This window comes from Amborella trichopoda, chromosome 9 (assembly GCF_054954075.1).
Source record: "Amborella trichopoda isolate Santa Cruz 75 chromosome 9, AtrichopodaSantaCruz75HAP2 v2.0, whole genome shotgun sequence".
In the NCBI taxonomy this organism is placed as follows: Eukaryota; Viridiplantae; Streptophyta; class Magnoliopsida; order Amborellales; family Amborellaceae; genus Amborella; species Amborella trichopoda.
Window position 1 is genome coordinate 9,070,236 of NC_142344.1, and position 18,967 is coordinate 9,089,202.

At 38.1% G+C, this 18,967-nt stretch overlaps 1 protein-coding gene across 1 annotated transcript; it reads right to left on the reverse strand.

Moving 5' to 3' along the window:
- Positions 1-239: 239 nt before the first annotated feature.
- ACO1 (aconitase 1) lies at positions 240-18,506 on the reverse strand. The gene is made up of 20 exons (XM_006828787.4): positions 18,294-18,506; positions 17,973-18,077; positions 17,644-17,804; positions 17,436-17,528; positions 16,450-16,635; positions 16,123-16,284; positions 15,746-15,890; positions 15,459-15,601; positions 15,329-15,385; positions 15,161-15,240; positions 14,669-14,744; positions 10,973-11,158; positions 10,815-10,882; positions 10,306-10,424; positions 10,080-10,201; positions 6,866-6,964; positions 5,837-6,316; positions 1,675-1,773; positions 802-1,044; positions 240-561 (listed from the first exon to the last, which is right to left on the reverse strand). Exons 1-20 carry the CDS (start codon positions 18,295-18,297, stop codon positions 487-489), a joined length of 2,703 nt encoding a protein of 900 aa, XP_006828850.2. The 5' UTR covers positions 18,298-18,506; the 3' UTR covers positions 240-486.
- Positions 18,507-18,967: the final 461 nt, after the last annotated feature.

Sequence of the window (18,967 nt, forward strand, 5' to 3'; positions counted from 1 at the left end):
CGAGAACTAGTAAAATTTTAGTAACTAATTTTTTCAACTTCGTACTTGATTTCAAATGTCACTTTGTAACAAAAATAAATAGTATTATGGCAACATGATCCCTTATTTTCCAGTCCTTTTTTTCCAATGTCTTTCTTCTTTCCGTGTAAACTCAAGCAGCGCAACTGATTTTAATGGTGATCCCCTATGGAGTAAGTTGTAACACAGAACCGACATTCCTTTGCATGGGCCTCACATAATTTTCTAAAGAGTCCAAACCAAATTGAATTTGCATGATGTTAGCCTTGTTCGTGCTCATACAATATACCCCTTGTCTAGGATAAGTTACAAATGCAACTAGGGCTTAAGACCTTCTCCACCTTTTATTCCAAAACTTTTGAAAGCACTTGGCATGTTATGAAGAACCCTAGCCAAATAAAACCTACAAGGCCCAACTCAGAATTATTTCACCCTCCCTTTTACTTGACACTCGGCCCTGCGAACATCTCAGTGCTTTGCATTGATCAGGTTCCTTATGACATAGGGTAGAATTCCACCATGGTCAAAGTATGCAAGTTCCACCTGCAACAACAGTGAGAAATCAAACCATGATTACAAACTCAAAATAGGACAGGATCCCTGACCTATTCCATAGAAAGTATCGCATACACAACATGTATTCTATACAAAACATGTGAGTGTCCACCATCTGTCCATCTCGATAATGGACAGAGAATGCCCCCACTTGTGGAGTACAGCATACACATGCTTGTCCTGCACTTTCCCTGATCTACAGAGAGACTAAAAGGTGTGTTGTTCTACCTCTGTGTCGAACCGTGCAGTGCAGGTGAATGACTTGCCACTATCAGTAACTACTGTCACATCTTGTCCTGGCCGTATCTCAGAAACAGTGCTAGGCAGATCAATTGTGTATCGTTCATGGCCAGTAAGCCCAAGAGTATCTGCATCTTCACCAGCTTTGAAACATAATGGAATGATACCCATGCCCACCAAATTGCTACGATGGATTCGTTCGAAGCTCTTAGATATGACAGCTTTCACCCCCTGCATTCGATCAAATCGTGTCATTTTAATCAACTGATTAAACCAGCATAGCAAAAACATAAGCGTGGGGTTTCCTTCTTGCCATTTGATATTTCCTAATTTTGGCATGTGGAATTTCAAGTACATCTCTAAGTTCACTAGTTTTACTCATCCCAATTTTATTTGGAAAGTTTTGTCGAACCAGACCTGATAGATCAACTATTTAACATTCACCCATCAAACAATTTCCAACAAGTTATGACCCATGATGATGTGCTGACACCTGAAGCCATCTAACACTCCACCCATCCAACAATTTTCAAAAATATATGACCCATGATTATGCATCCTTTAATGAGTTATTTGAAATTTGATCAAATGAATGATAGGCTATTTGAAATTAGATCAAAAGAACTGAGTGAGATGTTAAATATTTCCAACTCCTAGGTGAAATTTGATAAATTTCCCTTTTCATTTTTAGTGATGTTTGAATTTTTTGAGAAGGACAAAAAAAAAGAGAAGAAAAAGAAAAAGCTGAAGGGTCATACAGTGAGATGAAATTAAACTACAAGTTCGATATTGACAATGAACCAAACATAGCAAGTGACATGGTTGAAGTTGAATCAAATAACAAAAAATGATGCAACATACCAATAACATTGGACCCTTCGCAGCCCAGTCACGAGAGCTTCCACTGCCATATTCTGCCCCAGCCAAGATGATGGTGTCCTGGCCCTGGGTGTTGTATCTCTGGAAAAAAAAGAACCGTCCAAATTATATGGGAGTCAATCGAAGATCAGCTGGCAATTCTAATACAATAAATCACGCAACATAGTACACTGATGTTTGTTATCTTTCTGTCCATCAATCCATCCATCTCTATGCTGCGTGTGTGTGCGTGCATGCATACACGCACACGCAAAGAGAGAGAGAGAGAGAGAGAGACTATGTATGAAATGGATTCTTCTGTCTTTTTAAGAATTATAAGAATCTGATACACGAGTGCATTGACTTCCCTTGTAAATTACCACAATACAAAGTGTGATTGTGCTCAGAAAGAGTGAAACGGATGATGATTTCCCGATTCCTCTAAACACAATAGAAACATAAATGAGAATTCTATTTGATAAACTATTATAATCACTGATTTAGGGCATAACCTACACAATAAAGATAGAATTACAATGAAGGAAGGGAATCCCAATGCAGAACTTCAGTGTTACAAAGTAACTTGGGAGCATAATTGGAACCCTAGACCTAACCTGGCCAGTTCACTGTAGTGAAACAGCTGGGTTTGGTTGGACTGGGCCAAGTTACAAAGCCCTGACCAAGTTGGCCAGGCCTTACTGAGTTCGACTGTTTTCTCTTTTTTGTTTACTTTTTTTTTTTGGCAGAGAAAAATGGTGTTTTAAGAGAAATATTTGGGCCTAGGGGGGTACCAAGCCCCCAAATTTCAGGCCAAGGACCATTTTTCAGTATCCATCAGATCCGTAAGCTTGTTTTTATGATCGATGGATTTTTATGGATTTGAAAGGATTTGATTTTCCAATGTTGAGTTAGAAAAGCCTCAGAGCTCATCGATTCAAGTGTAACCCAAAAACCTATTGGAGCATGAATTTGAAGACTCTTGGGTTGATCTAAAATGAGTAATTGCTTTCAATGGCACTCTAGCAGATACAATTCTTAGTAAGTTTAGAAACAATCCTTAGTATCTAAACTTACTAAATTTCCATCAAAACATGACATTTTTATGATTTCCTAATATTACATGTTTTTTGTGATGTTTCTAAAAATTTGAACCTTTTGTTGAAACTGTTTTTGGCAGACGCGATCGGACTCTCCGAGCTGACTCAACATGGCCATGTGCAAGTCCGAAGCTTTTCTGGCTTTAAATAAACTGCACAAATCCATTCTAGTGGGGCAGCCTAATTGTTTCATTCCAGCGAAGTATGTGTATAGAATCCCTTTAAACAGCTCAAAAAGAGGCTGTGAAGATCCCGAACCTACAAAGGAAAGCAAGCTCTAGCCTCCATTTGTGTGAATCCAAAATATCAAAAGAACCCACAAATATGAGCTCGTGCCTTGCAAGAAACCCCACTGCAAATGGAGCATGATTGCATAAAACTTCCATGAAAAGTTGTGCTATCATTTCCATACTTCTCCAGGACAAAGTCAGGCACCTTTAGTGCCCAAAATAGTCTTCCATTCCCTCACAGGTCCTGTAATCTAACTCCTCTAAGCTCCTCATGATTAGCACTATTAAGATTAGGTTGACAATGATAAGCACTCACACTTATTCACAGCCCCTAACTTTTCTCCTCTAAAAATTTGCTTATTGTGCTCCCTCCAAATCCCCAAGCGATAGCATACAAGAACCATCACCTGACAAAGAGAACCCTCCTAGTCTTTGAGAGAAGAAACCAGAACTCAAGAATGGAACTGCAGAAGTGGCCCATGGGATGCCAAAGTGATAATAAGGAGCAAGGTTTAAAAAATCGGATCGATGACTCGAATCGGCCTCACCCATACTCGTGTCGGATCGGTTCAGAGAATCGGCCGAATCGGCAATTTTTGTCCCAAAAAATTTTCAAACTATAAATCTCTAAAAATAGTGTTCTTTTAGTTTCTAAAAGAAATTAGGAGTGGTGTATTATGTATTTTCATTACTTTGAAAAATAGGTGAATACAGAGACGTTGTTTTCCTGTTTAGATGTCTCTATAATTATTAGTTATTTATTAGTTATAATATAGTATTTTAATATTACATCAAAATAATTTAAAAATATTAGAAAAAACTTCCATATTTAAAAATTAAAAAAAAATAATTTATCATAAGAACTTCTATATGGATAATTTTTAGAGAAAAAATATCTTACAAAATCCTCATAGAGAATACGTCACGTAGAAAGAAGGTGCTCTTTCAAATCCTTCATGTTGGAAAATCTTATGGTTTGCAAACAAAACATCTCAGTATCCTTGTAAGCTTCTATAGAAAAGAAGGAAATATGAAGCACGCCTTCCCAGTCTTCAACTTTCTAAACTAGTGGCATTGAGATAAAAAATAGTGACAATATGGAACTCGCTTCCCTTTATGGCCCAACTTAGGTGACGACTTAACAGTCCCTTGCCATGCCACATACATACGTAATGACTTAACATTGAAAACAAAAAAACTGCGGGAGAGATGAGAGCAAAAATAGTCCCACATCGGGATTTTTTGTAAAGAATTGACCATATATATTTTTGGAAGGAAGCCATTGAAGCATGACGTGCGTTGCAATGGGGGGCTGCCCGACATGTGGCAGGGTATGTCCTGTGAATTCAAGGTGTTATAGAAATTTTAAATTTTTAGAGTGCTGTCAATTGTACTATTAAAAAATTAAGATAAGATATTCAAATAAGCAATAAAAATACTATTTAACAAATAAAAAAACAGGAAAAAGTTAAACAAAAACATAGAAAATAATTTTTAAAATTAATATTAAAAAGAAAACAGTGACGTTTGCTTACATCATAGCCGATTCAATGACATCATATAGCTTGTTCGGCCTGTTCAATGACATCACAACCAGTTCTATCAGAGAACTGTGTGGAACCGGGCAGATCCTGTTTTTTAAACAGATCCAGAACGCCTCTACCGATACCCGATCCGGATTGCTCGAATCCGGATCGGGTCACTGATTTTTTAAACCTTGTTAAGGAGAAAAGCCTGAATCCCACATGATTTAAATGGGAAACTTGGAAAGTCTCTTGTCGATGGTTGGTGAGCAGATCATGTCTCCTAATCCCAAGACCCCCAAAATCACCCTCTTTAAGTTGATACCACCTTATGATATGGGCTTCGTAGAATGTGCCAACCAAAAACATCATGAACAATCCTTATTTTCAGACACATATCTGTTCCACTAGTAGAACATCCCCCTAAAATTACCAACAGATACCAGCTCCAGGACCTCCTCCCGACGAATGCTATTGGTCTATCACTCCAAAAACCGGGCATTTCACTGCAATTGAAATAATCATTGACCGCCAGCATCCAACCCATCTAATCAAAAGCATGGGTCCCAAAATCATATACAATATGCTATCCTCCCTTTGGCATACATTTCTCCCCCATCTTACCAGTTGCCTTTTAGCCCTCCATGCCTCCAAGAATGCTACAAAGACACATCAAGATAGTTGCCCCCTTTTCTTACCAGCAAATAAAATAAATCTTTTAGACAAAAGTGCTCGACAGACTCACATTAATAAGAGCAATATGCCCATGTTCATCATAAGGAACTGAAATCTCCTCTCAAACTTCATGATCACTAGGAATCACGGCGACTCCCGAGGGTTTAAAGACAGAAAAAGGATAGAATGCAGTTATATGAAAACGAACTCTACCTCCACTTCCATGTATAAGCATTTGTGAAGATACATCCCCACCCCCCATCATAAAAGTTTTCCCTATTTTTGGCTCTACATTCTATCATCTAAGGATAAGCCTCAATTTTTCTAGCAAGTTAGTTACAATACCTCTCTTGTTTATAAGGTAAAATAGATATGCCATTTTATGTTAGGATTCTTAGCATTTTTCCAGAGTTTCTTCAGGTCAGAAGTATCAGAAAAGACCCCGCTGCTTTCATCACCAAAAATAAATGAAGAAACAATAAAAAGAATCACGTGGCATCTGAAAGACAGTTTATTATTTGGGAAAAATATGGAATACAGATTGATCAATTCAACTTCAAGATTGAATAGGCCCTAACTAATCATTCATGTTTTGCAAGATTAGCATAAAGGAGAAGAAAAGTAGTTCTTGAAATATTACCATTGCAGCATCAAACACAGACAGCTTCTCCCCTGTGGGTATGTGGATTGTTTTAGGGCCAACTTCTCCATTCAAGAGCTTATTCACAAGGCGAATATTGGCAAAGGTGCCTCTAGCCATCACCTCATCATTGCCACGTCGGCTCCCATAAGAGTTGAAGTCCCTTCTATCAACACCACGTTCCATGAGATACTTGGCAGCTGGACTGTCTTTGTGGATGCTTCCAGCTGGAGAGATGTGATCAGTGGTTATACTATCACCAAAGTTAAGTAAACAGTATGCATCTTTAACACCATGTGGACCAGGTGGCGACATGGTCATGTCCTTGAAATAAGGGGGCTCATGTATGTAGGTTGAGGATGGGTCCCATTTGTAGAGGTTGCTGGTAGGAACAGATAGCTCATTCCACATGGGGTTTCCTTTGGTGATTGCTTCATATGTAGCCTTGAACATGTCTGGTAGCACACTGGACTGCACAACCTGAGGAGTTCCAAATAATGAAAAATATTAGTAAATTACAAAAGGGTGAGTGGTTTACATAAGGTTGCAACCTTAAACAATTAAAGTAAGGCACACCTCCAAATTTCATCATAAGATGTAGTTTTGGTGTCAAAAATTCCTAGGATAGCCTGAGAATCTATTTTGATCTCTAATTATAAAACTCTAAACCCCAAAAATGGTTCAAATCAAGTAGATCTATTAGCATATGAAAATCTTGAAAATAGAAGGTCCCAATAATGTGTTGCAAGATGCACTATTTTTGGGACTCGAGATCTTTTTTCTTTTTTATTTCCATACATCTTGATGTCAAGATGATCAATTAGAGAGTTTTTCAGCATCTAAATAGCGTTTTCCAATGGATTTTTGAGGTGCGATAATTCTACATTTTAAGGTTGCAACCGTATGTAATCTTTTTTCATTACAAAAACATAAAAAGGAGAAAAGTAAAAGGCCACACAGATGTTTCTAAAACAACAATTTTCAATTGCTCAAGTGACCAGCTAGGATAATAGAAGAGCAACAGATTACCTCTGCTATTTCTTCATTGGAAGGCCAGATATCCCTGAGGAATACCTTCTTCCCATCCTTTCCAGTTCCAATTGCCTGTGTCTCAAAATCAATGTCAACCTGCAGGGTATTATAGTAAGAAATTAGAATCGGACAAATGGCAGCATTTATCAAAGGGGAGAAAACTTCATCTCGTTCCACAAAAGTATGGACATCAAACAATAGCAAGCCTGAGCATTTGGTTAGGCTGTTATGTGGAATCTTATATATTGCCTGTAAACTAATTTTCTAATTCTATGAGTGGCACTATAAACTAATTTCTGTAAGAAGGTAAAACTACGGGTAACATTCTTATCAAAACAGTAGGCTAAGTAGAAACCGGTCGGATTTTTCTTTTTTGAGAAATAAAAAAATGATTGATCAGTCAAAACTCAAAAGAAATATTCGATTCAGTTTCTAAGAAATCTATATAAGAAAAAGAAAAGAATAATGCAAGCAAGCTGCAGTGTGCATCACAAAAAGTTTCAGCATTTCTCTTATGCTTTTAAAATATCTTTCATATTTTGATTTCTTTTGAAGTTTAATGGTAAGTAGGTTCTTTAGTGATCTAGCAGAATGGAAAGATAATGGATGGCAAGTATAGATATCTGGAGGAGGTGCAAAGGTTAGTGCCAGTCTGTAGTCCAACTTTGGGAAGACTTGTATGAGAATAGTAATTTTAGGGGGCCAGAAGGTAGAGGAGCCACAGGACCTGGAGAGTATGCGAATATACATATTGTTTGTATCCAGTCTAGGAAAGAGCAAATAAATGAAGAACATGATTTGTTCAATGTGTTCCATTTGAGACCCTTCTATTATGCCCTTCGTGGATCTAAAAACAGTTCCTCACTGGGTCATCGAGTATGGAATGTCCCAGTCCTTTCTAAAAATCTTGTGTCATCAATGGTTAGTTAAGATAGAGTGACAGACAAGACAATCTAAGGGAACCATTTTAATCACCAGGGCATCAGATTTTCAAATTTCTTCTTGCTGGCAAGTTCAAGGAATGCATCATTAAAACATCTATTGACGACAATAGGGAAATTACTCTTAAGGACATTTTGGGGTTCACTAAGTACGCTTAAGGATTCCAGAAGTCCATGATTTGGGTGTTCTCCATCAGGCGTAGGGTGTGCTTTGAAATCACTATTCCATAGGCGCTGCGTAAGTAGAAAGAGATAACATTATATTCAAGGAAAAAAATGACAAGGTGATACATGACTTCTTGGGCAATGATCAAAAAGGAATTTATAGGTTTAGAATCCAAACACTCCCAAGTTAACAAGTACTCCGAAAACCACATGGTTCAGGCAGCAATTCATCTGAAGCATACGAATTGCAGTAGATAAAATCTCTATCATTCAAATATAACATGTTATCCTGCAAACTAAGCCTTTACAATCATAATGGAGTAGGCATTTTTCACAAACCCACTTGACTTATGCGTAAAAACCTGAAGCCAGGGGAATCTAATGTTCTTTTTCCAATCTAAAACTTCTGGCAAGTACAAGTCAAGAACTTGCATTACAGATTCATGTATTTCCGTGCCAAGAAATCAAGATCTTAACATGATGAAACTGCAAACTTATTTATCTATTATTTTCCATGCATTATTAATGTCTCAAACAATTAACAGTTTCCATGAACCTTCTCAGGGGATTACCACTGTTTGCAAAACTGGCCGATCTAATCGCTAACCGGTCCGTTATATCGGAACCGGCCAGCGGCCGGTTCCTGTTTTGGGCGGTTTTGGTGATCAACCGATATTTTAAACTTTAAATAAAATACTACTTCAAATTTATATCAAATACATTAGAATGTTTTATTGGTTAGCTTTGATGATTAAGTTTTATATGAATCATGGTTCGAATCCTGCTGCCAACGTGTTTTCTTTTAAGAATTCATTTCGTTGGTTCAAAAAATTACCTGCCCATTGGAATCGAACTAGAATCCTCTCATAAAGAAGTCCTTTATTATCAGACCCACTAACCAATGCACCATTTACTACTTAGATACGCCATTTACTACTTAGTTAATAAAAAAAAAACGCCTATATTATATATAACTTAATTTTTTCTTCATTTTCTTTTAAAAAAAGAGTTGGTCAAGTCGATTTTTTTAACACTATTTTAATATTCTTTACATATATGGTAAAAATTAAAAAAAAAATTGGTCATTGATAATAACTTTTTTATTTTCCCATCTTTTTCAAAAAAATTGAAAAATACCCCTAAGCACAAATCGATCCGTTAAAATCCATTTTTTTCATTAATTTTCAACTTCATTTGAGTGTGTTTTGTTTTAATCACATTCTTTATATGCTTTTCATATTTTACTATATTTTTTTTGTATCTTTTTATTGTTTTCAACACTTTTTTTATCGTTCGGAACTTGTCCGGTTAGAGCGATTGAATCGGCCGGTTTATCGGTTAGGCCGGTTAAATCGCTTTCGGGCCCATGTCCGGTTAACCGTTCCAATTTGATTTTGCAAACACTGGGATTAACTTACAACTGTGTTCTGGTAAGATCTACACCTTTAATGCCACCAGTAAGTAAATTCTATATTTGCCTCCAATAAAAGTGGATTACTCACTAAGCCACTAACTGTGACTAGCTGTGCAAGAAGAGAGACAGTAGACCTGTGACGTAGGTTATTTTCCTTTCTCATGTCCTCTGGGACACCAATTAGTCTGATTCCTTTCGCTAGTGGGGAGCTTAGAAATGCTGCCCCACTTCCTTCAGTACGTTATCTACATGTAGATGTGTAGTCATCCATTAGGATGTTCTTCGTACTTTCACCCTATGCTATGTGTATGTAGTCTACTATTCCTGACATTATTATGATGTGCCTCTTAGATGACACATGCCGTAAAAGAACAACTTCACCTTTGGGCACACAAGGCACAATCATTCATTAATCCTTTCACTGGTTTCTGTACACATTTGGGTACACATGTCACAAGCATTAATGAAATTGACTGATCCTTTACTGATTTCTGCAGCTGCATGAGTTTGTGAATACACCAAGGCAATATACAGAGACAGGTCAAGAACATGTTACATGTAATTTATAGTTTTTTTTACTTGGACATAATTCACTACCAATTTCAATCAATTCCATACGCATAAATGTGATTCACATTTTTGCACCCACACTTGCTAAATAAGAATTTCAGATTCCATTATTCTTACATACCGTGCCAGCAAGAGCATAGGCGACCACAAGAGGAGGAGAAGCAAGATAATTTGCTCGAGTAAGAGGATGAACACGGCCCTCAAAGTTTCTATTACCAGATAATACAGCTGCAGCAACTATGTCTGAAAGGGTGTAAATAAAAAAGGCCATAAATACAGAAAATTCCAAACATCTATTTAAGAAAATAATCACAAACATAGGGTATCAGGATTAGAATGCTTGTTACCATTGTCAGAAATGACTGAAGCAACAGTCTCATCGATATCTCCAGAGTTTCCAATACAAGTAGTGCATCCATACCCAACAATATGAAAACCTTGTTGATTTAGATACTTTTGTAGACCACTACAATGGCAAAGTTTGATCCAAGTTTAGATTACTCAACCCAAATAAAATAAGGAAAAGTGTACAATGAGACCATTTATCTTTGGTAGAAGGTGGTCACAATTAATCTTGACCATTAGATGGGAAATTAGATGGCTGCATTTATTCCATTGACCAAGCTCAAACTTTAAAAGAAATTTTCTCAAACTTCATGACACACCCAAGCTATCAGATTTCACATCGGATAGTTGTACGTAATTGTGACCTCCTTGTGTCAAAGGTAAATGGTCTCATTGTATACAATCCTATTATGTAAACCTAAACTAATTGAAATATATATTTAAATGTGTGCATCCATATATTTATTAATTTATGTATTGATATCATGTTGCACTTGCCTAGTTGCTTTACCTTTTGTGCAAGTACTTAGTAACGACTCCGGAACCTGGAGCAAGACTGGTCTTAATCCACGGCTTCACCTGAAATAGGAGAAGAAAATCTTTTTGCAATTCAAAGAAAGAATGGAGAGTATCATTTGATCAAAAGCTTCAGAGAGGCATTTCTCTCACCTCAAGACCTAGTTCGCAAGCCTTCTTTGCAACTAGTGCAGCTCCAAGCATTACACTAGGGTTTGAGGTATTTGTGCAACTGGTAATCGCAGCAATAACGACATCTCCATGCTTGAGTTGTGCTGGAGCTCCATGGAAAGAAAACTCCACCACCTTATTTTGAGATTCTTTTGGCACCGCGAATCCCTATCCAATCATGCAGCTAAGAAACTGAATAACACTGTCGCTCTTCACAAACCTTTGTGCCTAACTTTGTTCTAAAACAGCAATCAGCGGGAATTAAACAATATAAGATAGAACAGTGTTTGCAAAATCAAACCGGAACGGTTAACCGGACATGGGCCCGGAAGCGGTTTAACCGGCCGATTCAACCGCCCTAACCGGGCAAGTCCCGGGGGGTCAAAAAGTGTTGAAAAAAATAAAAAAGATACAAAAAAAAATCTACTAAAATACGAAAAGCATATAAAGAATGATTAAAACAAAACACATTCAAATGAAGTTGAAAATTAATGAAAAACATGGATTTTAATGAATCAATTTGTGCCTAGGCGTATTTTTAAATTTTTTTGAAAAAGATGGGAGTATTAATGACCAAAACAATTTTTAATCTTTACCATAATGTAAAGAATATTAACAAATGCATTACAAATCAAATTCCTTATTTTTTGTAATTTATATATTTGTTTTTTGAATTTTTCTTCTAAATACCTGTTGATCACCAAAACCGCCCAAAACGGAGATCGGCCACTAGCCGGTTCCGATCTAACCGGGCGGTTAGCAGTTAGATCGCCCGGTTTTGCGAACACTAAGATGGAAATGATACCAGATGTGTGTGTCTATAGAGTCTATACATGTCTAGCAATGAGTTGTGACCAAAATCATCACACAACAGTGACATTCCCAACTTGCTGAGACACACATTTACATACAAAGCGAACATTTGGGAGCTGCACACCCCCGCGGGGGGGAGGGGGGGGGATGTAGTGATGATGCACAGGTATCCTCTATGGGAGCAGCAGATTCCTCCTAATTCTCGCGCATATTTGGAGGATGCGAACCCTAGGAGGGCTACCAAGTAGAATAAGAAGAGCAAGCTTGGGATCTTTTTCAGGGTTATTTTCAGTCATTTTTTTAATTGCTGGCCCAGTTGGGACATTTTAGTCATTTTCTTCATCGTTCGTGTCATTTATTTTATAAGTCACTTAAGTTAGGATGTATTGGTCAACTTATTATTTGTTTCAACACTTTTGTCCTTGTAATATTAACTAATATTATAATGAGGTGCATGGGGCCCAGGAGAAGGCAGTCACGTGATTTTCCAGAATTAAAGAAAGAAAAAGCTTAGGCTTTAGGAACCCCAGAGCTGATTTGGTATCAGAGCTCGAGTTTCTTTGACAGCACTAGGAAACTACAGCCTAGTTTAGGGCTTCCTGATTTTGGACCAAGTTTTGTTGAATTCAGCCTATATCTTGCTCATTTTGGCAAGTTTTTGTTGAATCTCCGCCTAGGGTTTGTGATTTTGATGAACCCATATGGCAGTGAGAAGGTGGTGTGGAAGGTGGTTTTCACATACCCATTTCGTGATCCCAGAGATGAAGAAATTAAGGACCTTAAATGGCAAATTCAACAGTAGATGCAGCAGTTCGAGAGTATCAATCATGGGCAATGCGGTGATCTTTCGACCCAAGAAGATCTCGAATACAACCTTTTTAATCACCATGCTCCACGTGAGGAATCGATCAATGAGGATAACGATAACAGGCCATCGCTTTAATAAGAAGTTTGTCCCACTTTGAAGGAAGTTATCGAAGACGATAGCAAGCTATCATTTGATAGAGACCTTGTGTATGATGAGGTACTTCAAGAAGATGAGTCTGAAGTGACATTTAGTGACCATGGGGAGGCTTTGGTGATCCAGCATAGCATGATTACACCCCGAGTAGTAGACAAGGAACTGGGAAGGGAATTTCTTCCCCAAATCCTTGATGATCAGTATGATTTCATGGGTAATCAAATTTTTGACAAGGAACCTTCTGATGGAGATGGTGATCTCATCCTTGATAATGATCCTATCTTTGATGAGGGTCTTATCTTTGATGATGATTTGATGGGTGCTACTATCTATGGAGAACAACAACATGAAGGCAAGGAGGATCACGGAGATGACAGTGGTGGTAAGGATTTTTTTTTGTCTTACCCGAATACGGGGTATCATGTGAGGTGTGTCCTGAGGGTTTGGTGATATTTTCCTATGAACTTTTTGCTACTGAGTACATTAAGGAAAGTGCCTATCGAGTGGTTGATTATGAGATTCCTGATAATGGGATTCAGCCTCAGCCATTGTTTTGTTTTGATTGGTAAACTATATCAAATCACTACGTACGAGCTGAAGGAAATTAAGGGGCAATGCAGCATTAATCTTGAGCCGCTTCAAAGTTAGTGCTAGAATATTCTCCGATATGTTTATGGCCAAGTACGTTGTGATTACATAAGTACAGTTCCCAATGGGCCCAAAATGCGGTTGATACTAGTTGGTGGGGGTGCAGTAGATCCAATTTCGGTCGGGGTGCAGTAAAGTGGAATGCCTTGATCTCGAGCCTCATTAATGTGGAAGATTGGGTGATGGTGTACCTCAAGATGGAATGATATCCAATAGGTAAATACAATGCAAGGCAAGACAATTCAAGATTTTAGAGAAGATGGGCAGCAAGGCTTACAAGGTCGCTTTGCCTTTGCATATGAAGACTTCGTACATATTTAACATTTATCCGAGTATCATCGGCCAGAGATGGACGAAGATGAAGGTTCCAACTTGAGGTCAAGTTCTCAACCTGGGGAGAATGATGATCCACAAAGTACTTCAAGTGGTCAGGGCAGCGAGTATCCTCCATGGAAGCGGCAGAATCCTCCTAATTCCCATTGCATATTTGGAGCATGTGAACCCTCCTAGGGCTACCAAGAAGAATAAGAAAAGCAACCATTGCTGGAGATTTTTTTAGTTATTTCAAGGTTATTTTCAGTCTTCTCTTTTAATTGATTGAATTGGGACTTCTTAGTCATTTTCTTTATAGTTAGTGTCATTTATTTCAAAGCCACTTAATATAGGATGTATTGGTCAATTTATTATTTGTTTCAAAACTTTTGTCCTTGGAACATTGAGTAAAATTATAATGAGGTGTCTGGGGCCTAGGATAAGGGACTCATGATTTTCCAGAGTTCAAGAAAGAAAAACTTAGGCTTTAGGAACCCTAAATTGGATGTGGAGAAGAAACCCTAGGTTTCTTCGAATTGTACAAGTGTTACGTGTGTTTTCTTGCTGATTTTACTGTTTCCATCAATTTTCCTGCATCAATGAGAGAAAGAGAGAGAGAGGGAGAGAGAGAGAGAGAGCTGTTTTATGTATTGCCTTTAAATAACTATTCAGTTAAGAAAAACCTGAGAAAGATCTAGCTTAACATGACTAGGTTACCTTGGGTAGCTTGCATGCACGACCATGGTATTCAAGTCTTTAAGTGAATATTAAAGTTTTGCTGAAGGCACTATGGTAGGGATGATTATAGGAGTGTTCCTAATCAATAATGTACAATTGGCTCCACAGGAACTAATAAACAGCATACGATATTGTTCGATCTACTTTCTACGTTACTCAACTTCAGGTCCCTCCAAAAACAAAGAAGCAAGTTCCAAACATCTCACCTTGAATCCAACCTTGTTGTCCAAGCAAGAATGCCAATCAGCTTTCATCTCTTTCAAGGGGACTCGATCATGAGGTCTGGCATAAGAACTTTAGATCATACCCCGAGAAAAGGCAGATATCTAAATTTGCAAAAAGAAAAAACAGAACGGATACACATTTCCATTTATTGGCCCGATTTCTCAAAAAACCATAAGGACATGACAAGTCGGTGAAAAGCCCAATTATTTATGTTTCAGGGGAAAGATGAAACTAACTGAATGGCACTGTTTCCAACAAGAACCAGAAAACCAACACTAGTATCAAGGAAGTTACAAACATAACCAGTCCTTTGAAAGAAGTTGGGGACCACGAGAGAGAGAGAGAGAGAGAGAGAGAGAGAGAGAGAAGGGGGGGATTGCCACTAGGGCTGGTGTGTAGAGAGAGAGAGAGAGAGAGAGAGAGAGAGAGAGAGAGGGTTGCAACTAGGGCTAGTGGAAGGGTGTCTCTTTTACCTCTTGGGGCCTGAAATACAAGGCTCAACATCCTCAAGATTCAGCTGGAGATATGATGAGTATATTCTCTCCGTCTGAGGCTGAACCCAAACAATGCTATTTCAGTTTCTCTGGCATGTAAACTTGTTAAACAAAAGTAAAGCGGAAACCCACAACTAAAATACTTACCTCATTGTAGTCCACAAACATTCTGTTAGCTCGTAGGTAGGACTCTATCATGGCCACCTAGGAAATGAAAGCAGAAAATGAGATAGATTGCTATAAAAACTTTCTAAGCTGATAGTAATAAAAAACTTACTGTCTCATCACTTCTGCCAGTCAGTTTCAAGTATTGTAGAGTGACATGATCCACAGGAAAGAAACCCATGGTTGCACCATATTCAGGGGACATGTTGGCAATTGTGGCCCTATCCGCCAGGGATAGCTCACTCATTCCCTCTCCTGTTTACAGGGAAAGCAAATTCCAAATCATCAACAACAAAGAGAATACCAAAATAAAGAGTGGAATAACAAAATATGATGCTTCCATTTTCATGAAGACAGTTTTGATATATAACAAGGGAATAATACTGCAATCATGCTTACCATAGAACTCCACAAACTTGCCAACAACACCATGCTTCCGTAGTATTTGGGTCACCGTCAAAACCAAATCAGTAGCTGTCACGCCATTCTTCAGTTTTCCAGATAACCTGAATCCAACGACACCCGGCAAAACCATACTCATCGGCTGCATGAGCAAAATCAAGAGTTAATGAAAGGAGATAAGCTGGAAAAGGACTTCAAGCATAGAATACAAGAAAACAATGTCTTAAGAGGCTTCATAGCCAAAACAAAATGTCTATAAGAGGCCTTAGCCTTAGAGAATAGAAAAATATCAGTTTACAACAATCGCCCTAAAGAAATCAACTTTGAATTTTCATATATGTAATTATGGAGCTCTTCAGGTGTATTGAACTAACCTGCCCAAGCATTGCAGCTTCAGCTTCTATTCCTCCAACACCCCAGCCAGCAACACCTAGCCCATCTATCATAGTGGTATGAGAATCGGTCCCAACCACACTGTCTGGATAAAGTATGCCATCATTGTTAAACACTACGCGTCCCAGGTATTCGAGGTTCACCTGTCGTGCACATCACGATTTCACAAGTTATATGAGGAAGAGCAAATTGTGACTCAGAATACTTGGCTGCCATAATCTGAGTCCAGAATTCCATGATCCAGCCACGAAAGGAATCATTCTAGCAAGGCATCAATCAGAATAATAAAGAAAACTTATAGCACATACCTGATGGACAATTCCAGACCCGGGAGGGACAACAAGCATGTTATGGAAAGCACTAGAACCCCATTTAAGGAAACTAAATCTCTCTTTGTTTCGTTGGAACTCAAGTTCCATATTGGCCTGCACCGCATTTTCTGATCGTGCCACATCGACCTGGACTGAGTGATCAATGACAAGATCCACAGGTACCTGTTGACATAATAATCTAGTCAGAAAAATGGACATAGGCTTTTTCCTTTTCAGTAATTAATGTAGGTAACTATCTTCAATAGCTCTAGAAAATCATACCTTCAAACTCTGGTAGCTGGAGCTTGCCTATCAATTGAGATGCCAGAATCTAACCTAACTCTAATCTAATTTATTATTTCATGCCTAAAAATACAACTATATCTAATTCTCAGACTACTACCATCTCCTGCACATTGAAATGCAATACGATTTGAAAACAAATGTAGATAACAATGTAAAAAGGCAAAATAGATGACCTCACTGATCTACAGCTACCTTTCTTGATCGACATTTTCAGTGACAAATTACGATATTTAAAAAAGAATTACTGTAGTAGCCAGATTGAAGTTTCATAAAATGATGATGAAACCATGGAGAGCTACCCAAGTTGAGAACTAAATTATTGCTTGTATCATAAAAATGGATATTTTTTCTTTAATTTTGGCCAGGTTCCAAGGTGGAGTGTGTGTGGAAAATTAAATTCCTAGCATAATGAGATAATATTTTGAGCGTCAGCTAAACTTTTTACATTCATATGGGTTCAAAATTTTACATAAATCAGAGGGGAAAAGAATCTCAAGTTGACATATTTAATTGAATTGTATTTATTTGCGTCTCAAAAAAATACCTCAAACATAGCCGTAGAAAATAATAGTTCACAAGCTAAACTTCATGGACTTTCAGAACAGTTAAGAACGAGAGTGAGCGGAGAAAGTTAGAAAGTGGTCATCAATTTAAGACAATGTAGGAAGGCTTCTCACCAAAGGATTAATCTTATTTGAGTCACTTCCAAGTTTGTTCATAGCATCCCTCATGCAAGCAAGATCTACCACTGCAGGAACGCCAGTAAAATCCTAAACAAAAAATAAAAACAAAACAGAAACACAGTATGTTCATACGAAACTTTCCAATCTATCATCTATTCAATGAAAAGCGCTTAGAATCTTTGAGAGAGGTATTCAAATTTACTTGAAGAAGTACACGAGCCGGTTTAAAGGGGATCTCCACTTGTTTTGGAGATGTATTTTCCCAATCAATGATCTTCTCCACATCATTCTTCTTAACCTCAAAATCATCACAGTTTCTGATCGCAGATTCCAGGAGGATCCTGATAGAATAAGGCAGCTTGTCTGCAAACACAAAACCCATCAGGTAACTATCAAATACGAAACATAACAAAAATTTCAAAATGATGACAACTAAAATTGTAAATTAGCAGAGAAATGCACATCACATATGAGTAATAACAAGAAATTTCTAATGAACCTAATGTAAATAAATAGAGAAATTAAACTGACCAATTCTAGGATCATTGAGCGAAGGTAGACTGTAATATTTCCCAAATTCACCTCCACTTGGTTTGGGAAGTGAGGTCAAGATGCTCTCATACACATTTTGAGTCGCTGAAACCACAAAATAAAGCATTAAGGAAGCCCTTTACAGCAAAGCAAATGAATTGATCCATCGAAAGCAGATTCAGAATACAATTGTAACAGGTGAGATCACAAAAAGAAAACAAGAGAAAAGAGGAATAAAAATAGTGACAGCTCAATTTTGATCCGAAATGCTATTCACTACAGTTTGGATTTGATGATGCCAGAGAGAGAGAGAGAAAGAACCCATGGTTGCAAGCCTCCGCTCAAAACGATCGAGATTAATGGTGGAGCTCCTGATAAAGGCGCGATGGCTGAGAGGCGATCTCCAATGGGACTGGTTGGAGTGATAAGAAGTATTATTAGGGTTAGAGAGAGAAGGAGAAGAAGGGTGGTTGAGAGCAGGGGCAGCTGAGAGTGGTGAGAAGGTGCGAAATGGGTAAAAGAGACGAGAAGCTCTGTTCACAAATGCCAAAGTCATCTTAAAACGAGGACAGAACCCATAAACAACAAAAATACAACGTAAAATAGTAAATGAATTAAAAACAGATACGCATGGGCTGACGATGAGATAGAAAGAGGACTGAGATAGAAAGCAAAGAGGAGAGATACAGAGAGAGAAAGGGTTGGTCTGCTGATATAAGTGACTGTTTCTTCCTATCTCTATCTCGAACGAGTTCAATCATGGAGAGATGGGCGATGGCGTGGGCCCGCTGTTAAGAAGTGGGAAGAGAGAGAAAGCTAGGCGTGTTGGCGTGGCCTAATCTCTCTCTTCGACCTGTCTAGAGAGAGAAAGAAATCTGCGTGGTCGGAACATGCGTTTGCCACGTGTTTATGATTTGTTTTTCTCTCTCATCTTCGCCTACTTCGCTCCACAAATTGGAGCCACGTTTCAGTACTAATGGACATTATTTTGCTTA

Bases quoted from the DNA above. Each gene is read 5' to 3' on its own strand.
- ACO1 (XM_006828787.4), bottom strand. The intron at 17,805-17,972 runs GTCAGTTTAATT...TTGTGTTTGCAG, and splicing joins GCTCAATGATCCTAGAATTG to ACAAGCTGCCTTATTCTATC. The intron at 6,317-6,865 runs GTAATCTGTTGC...GGAACTCCTCAG, and splicing joins CCAATGAAGAAATAGCAGAG to GTTGTGCAGTCCAGTGTGCT.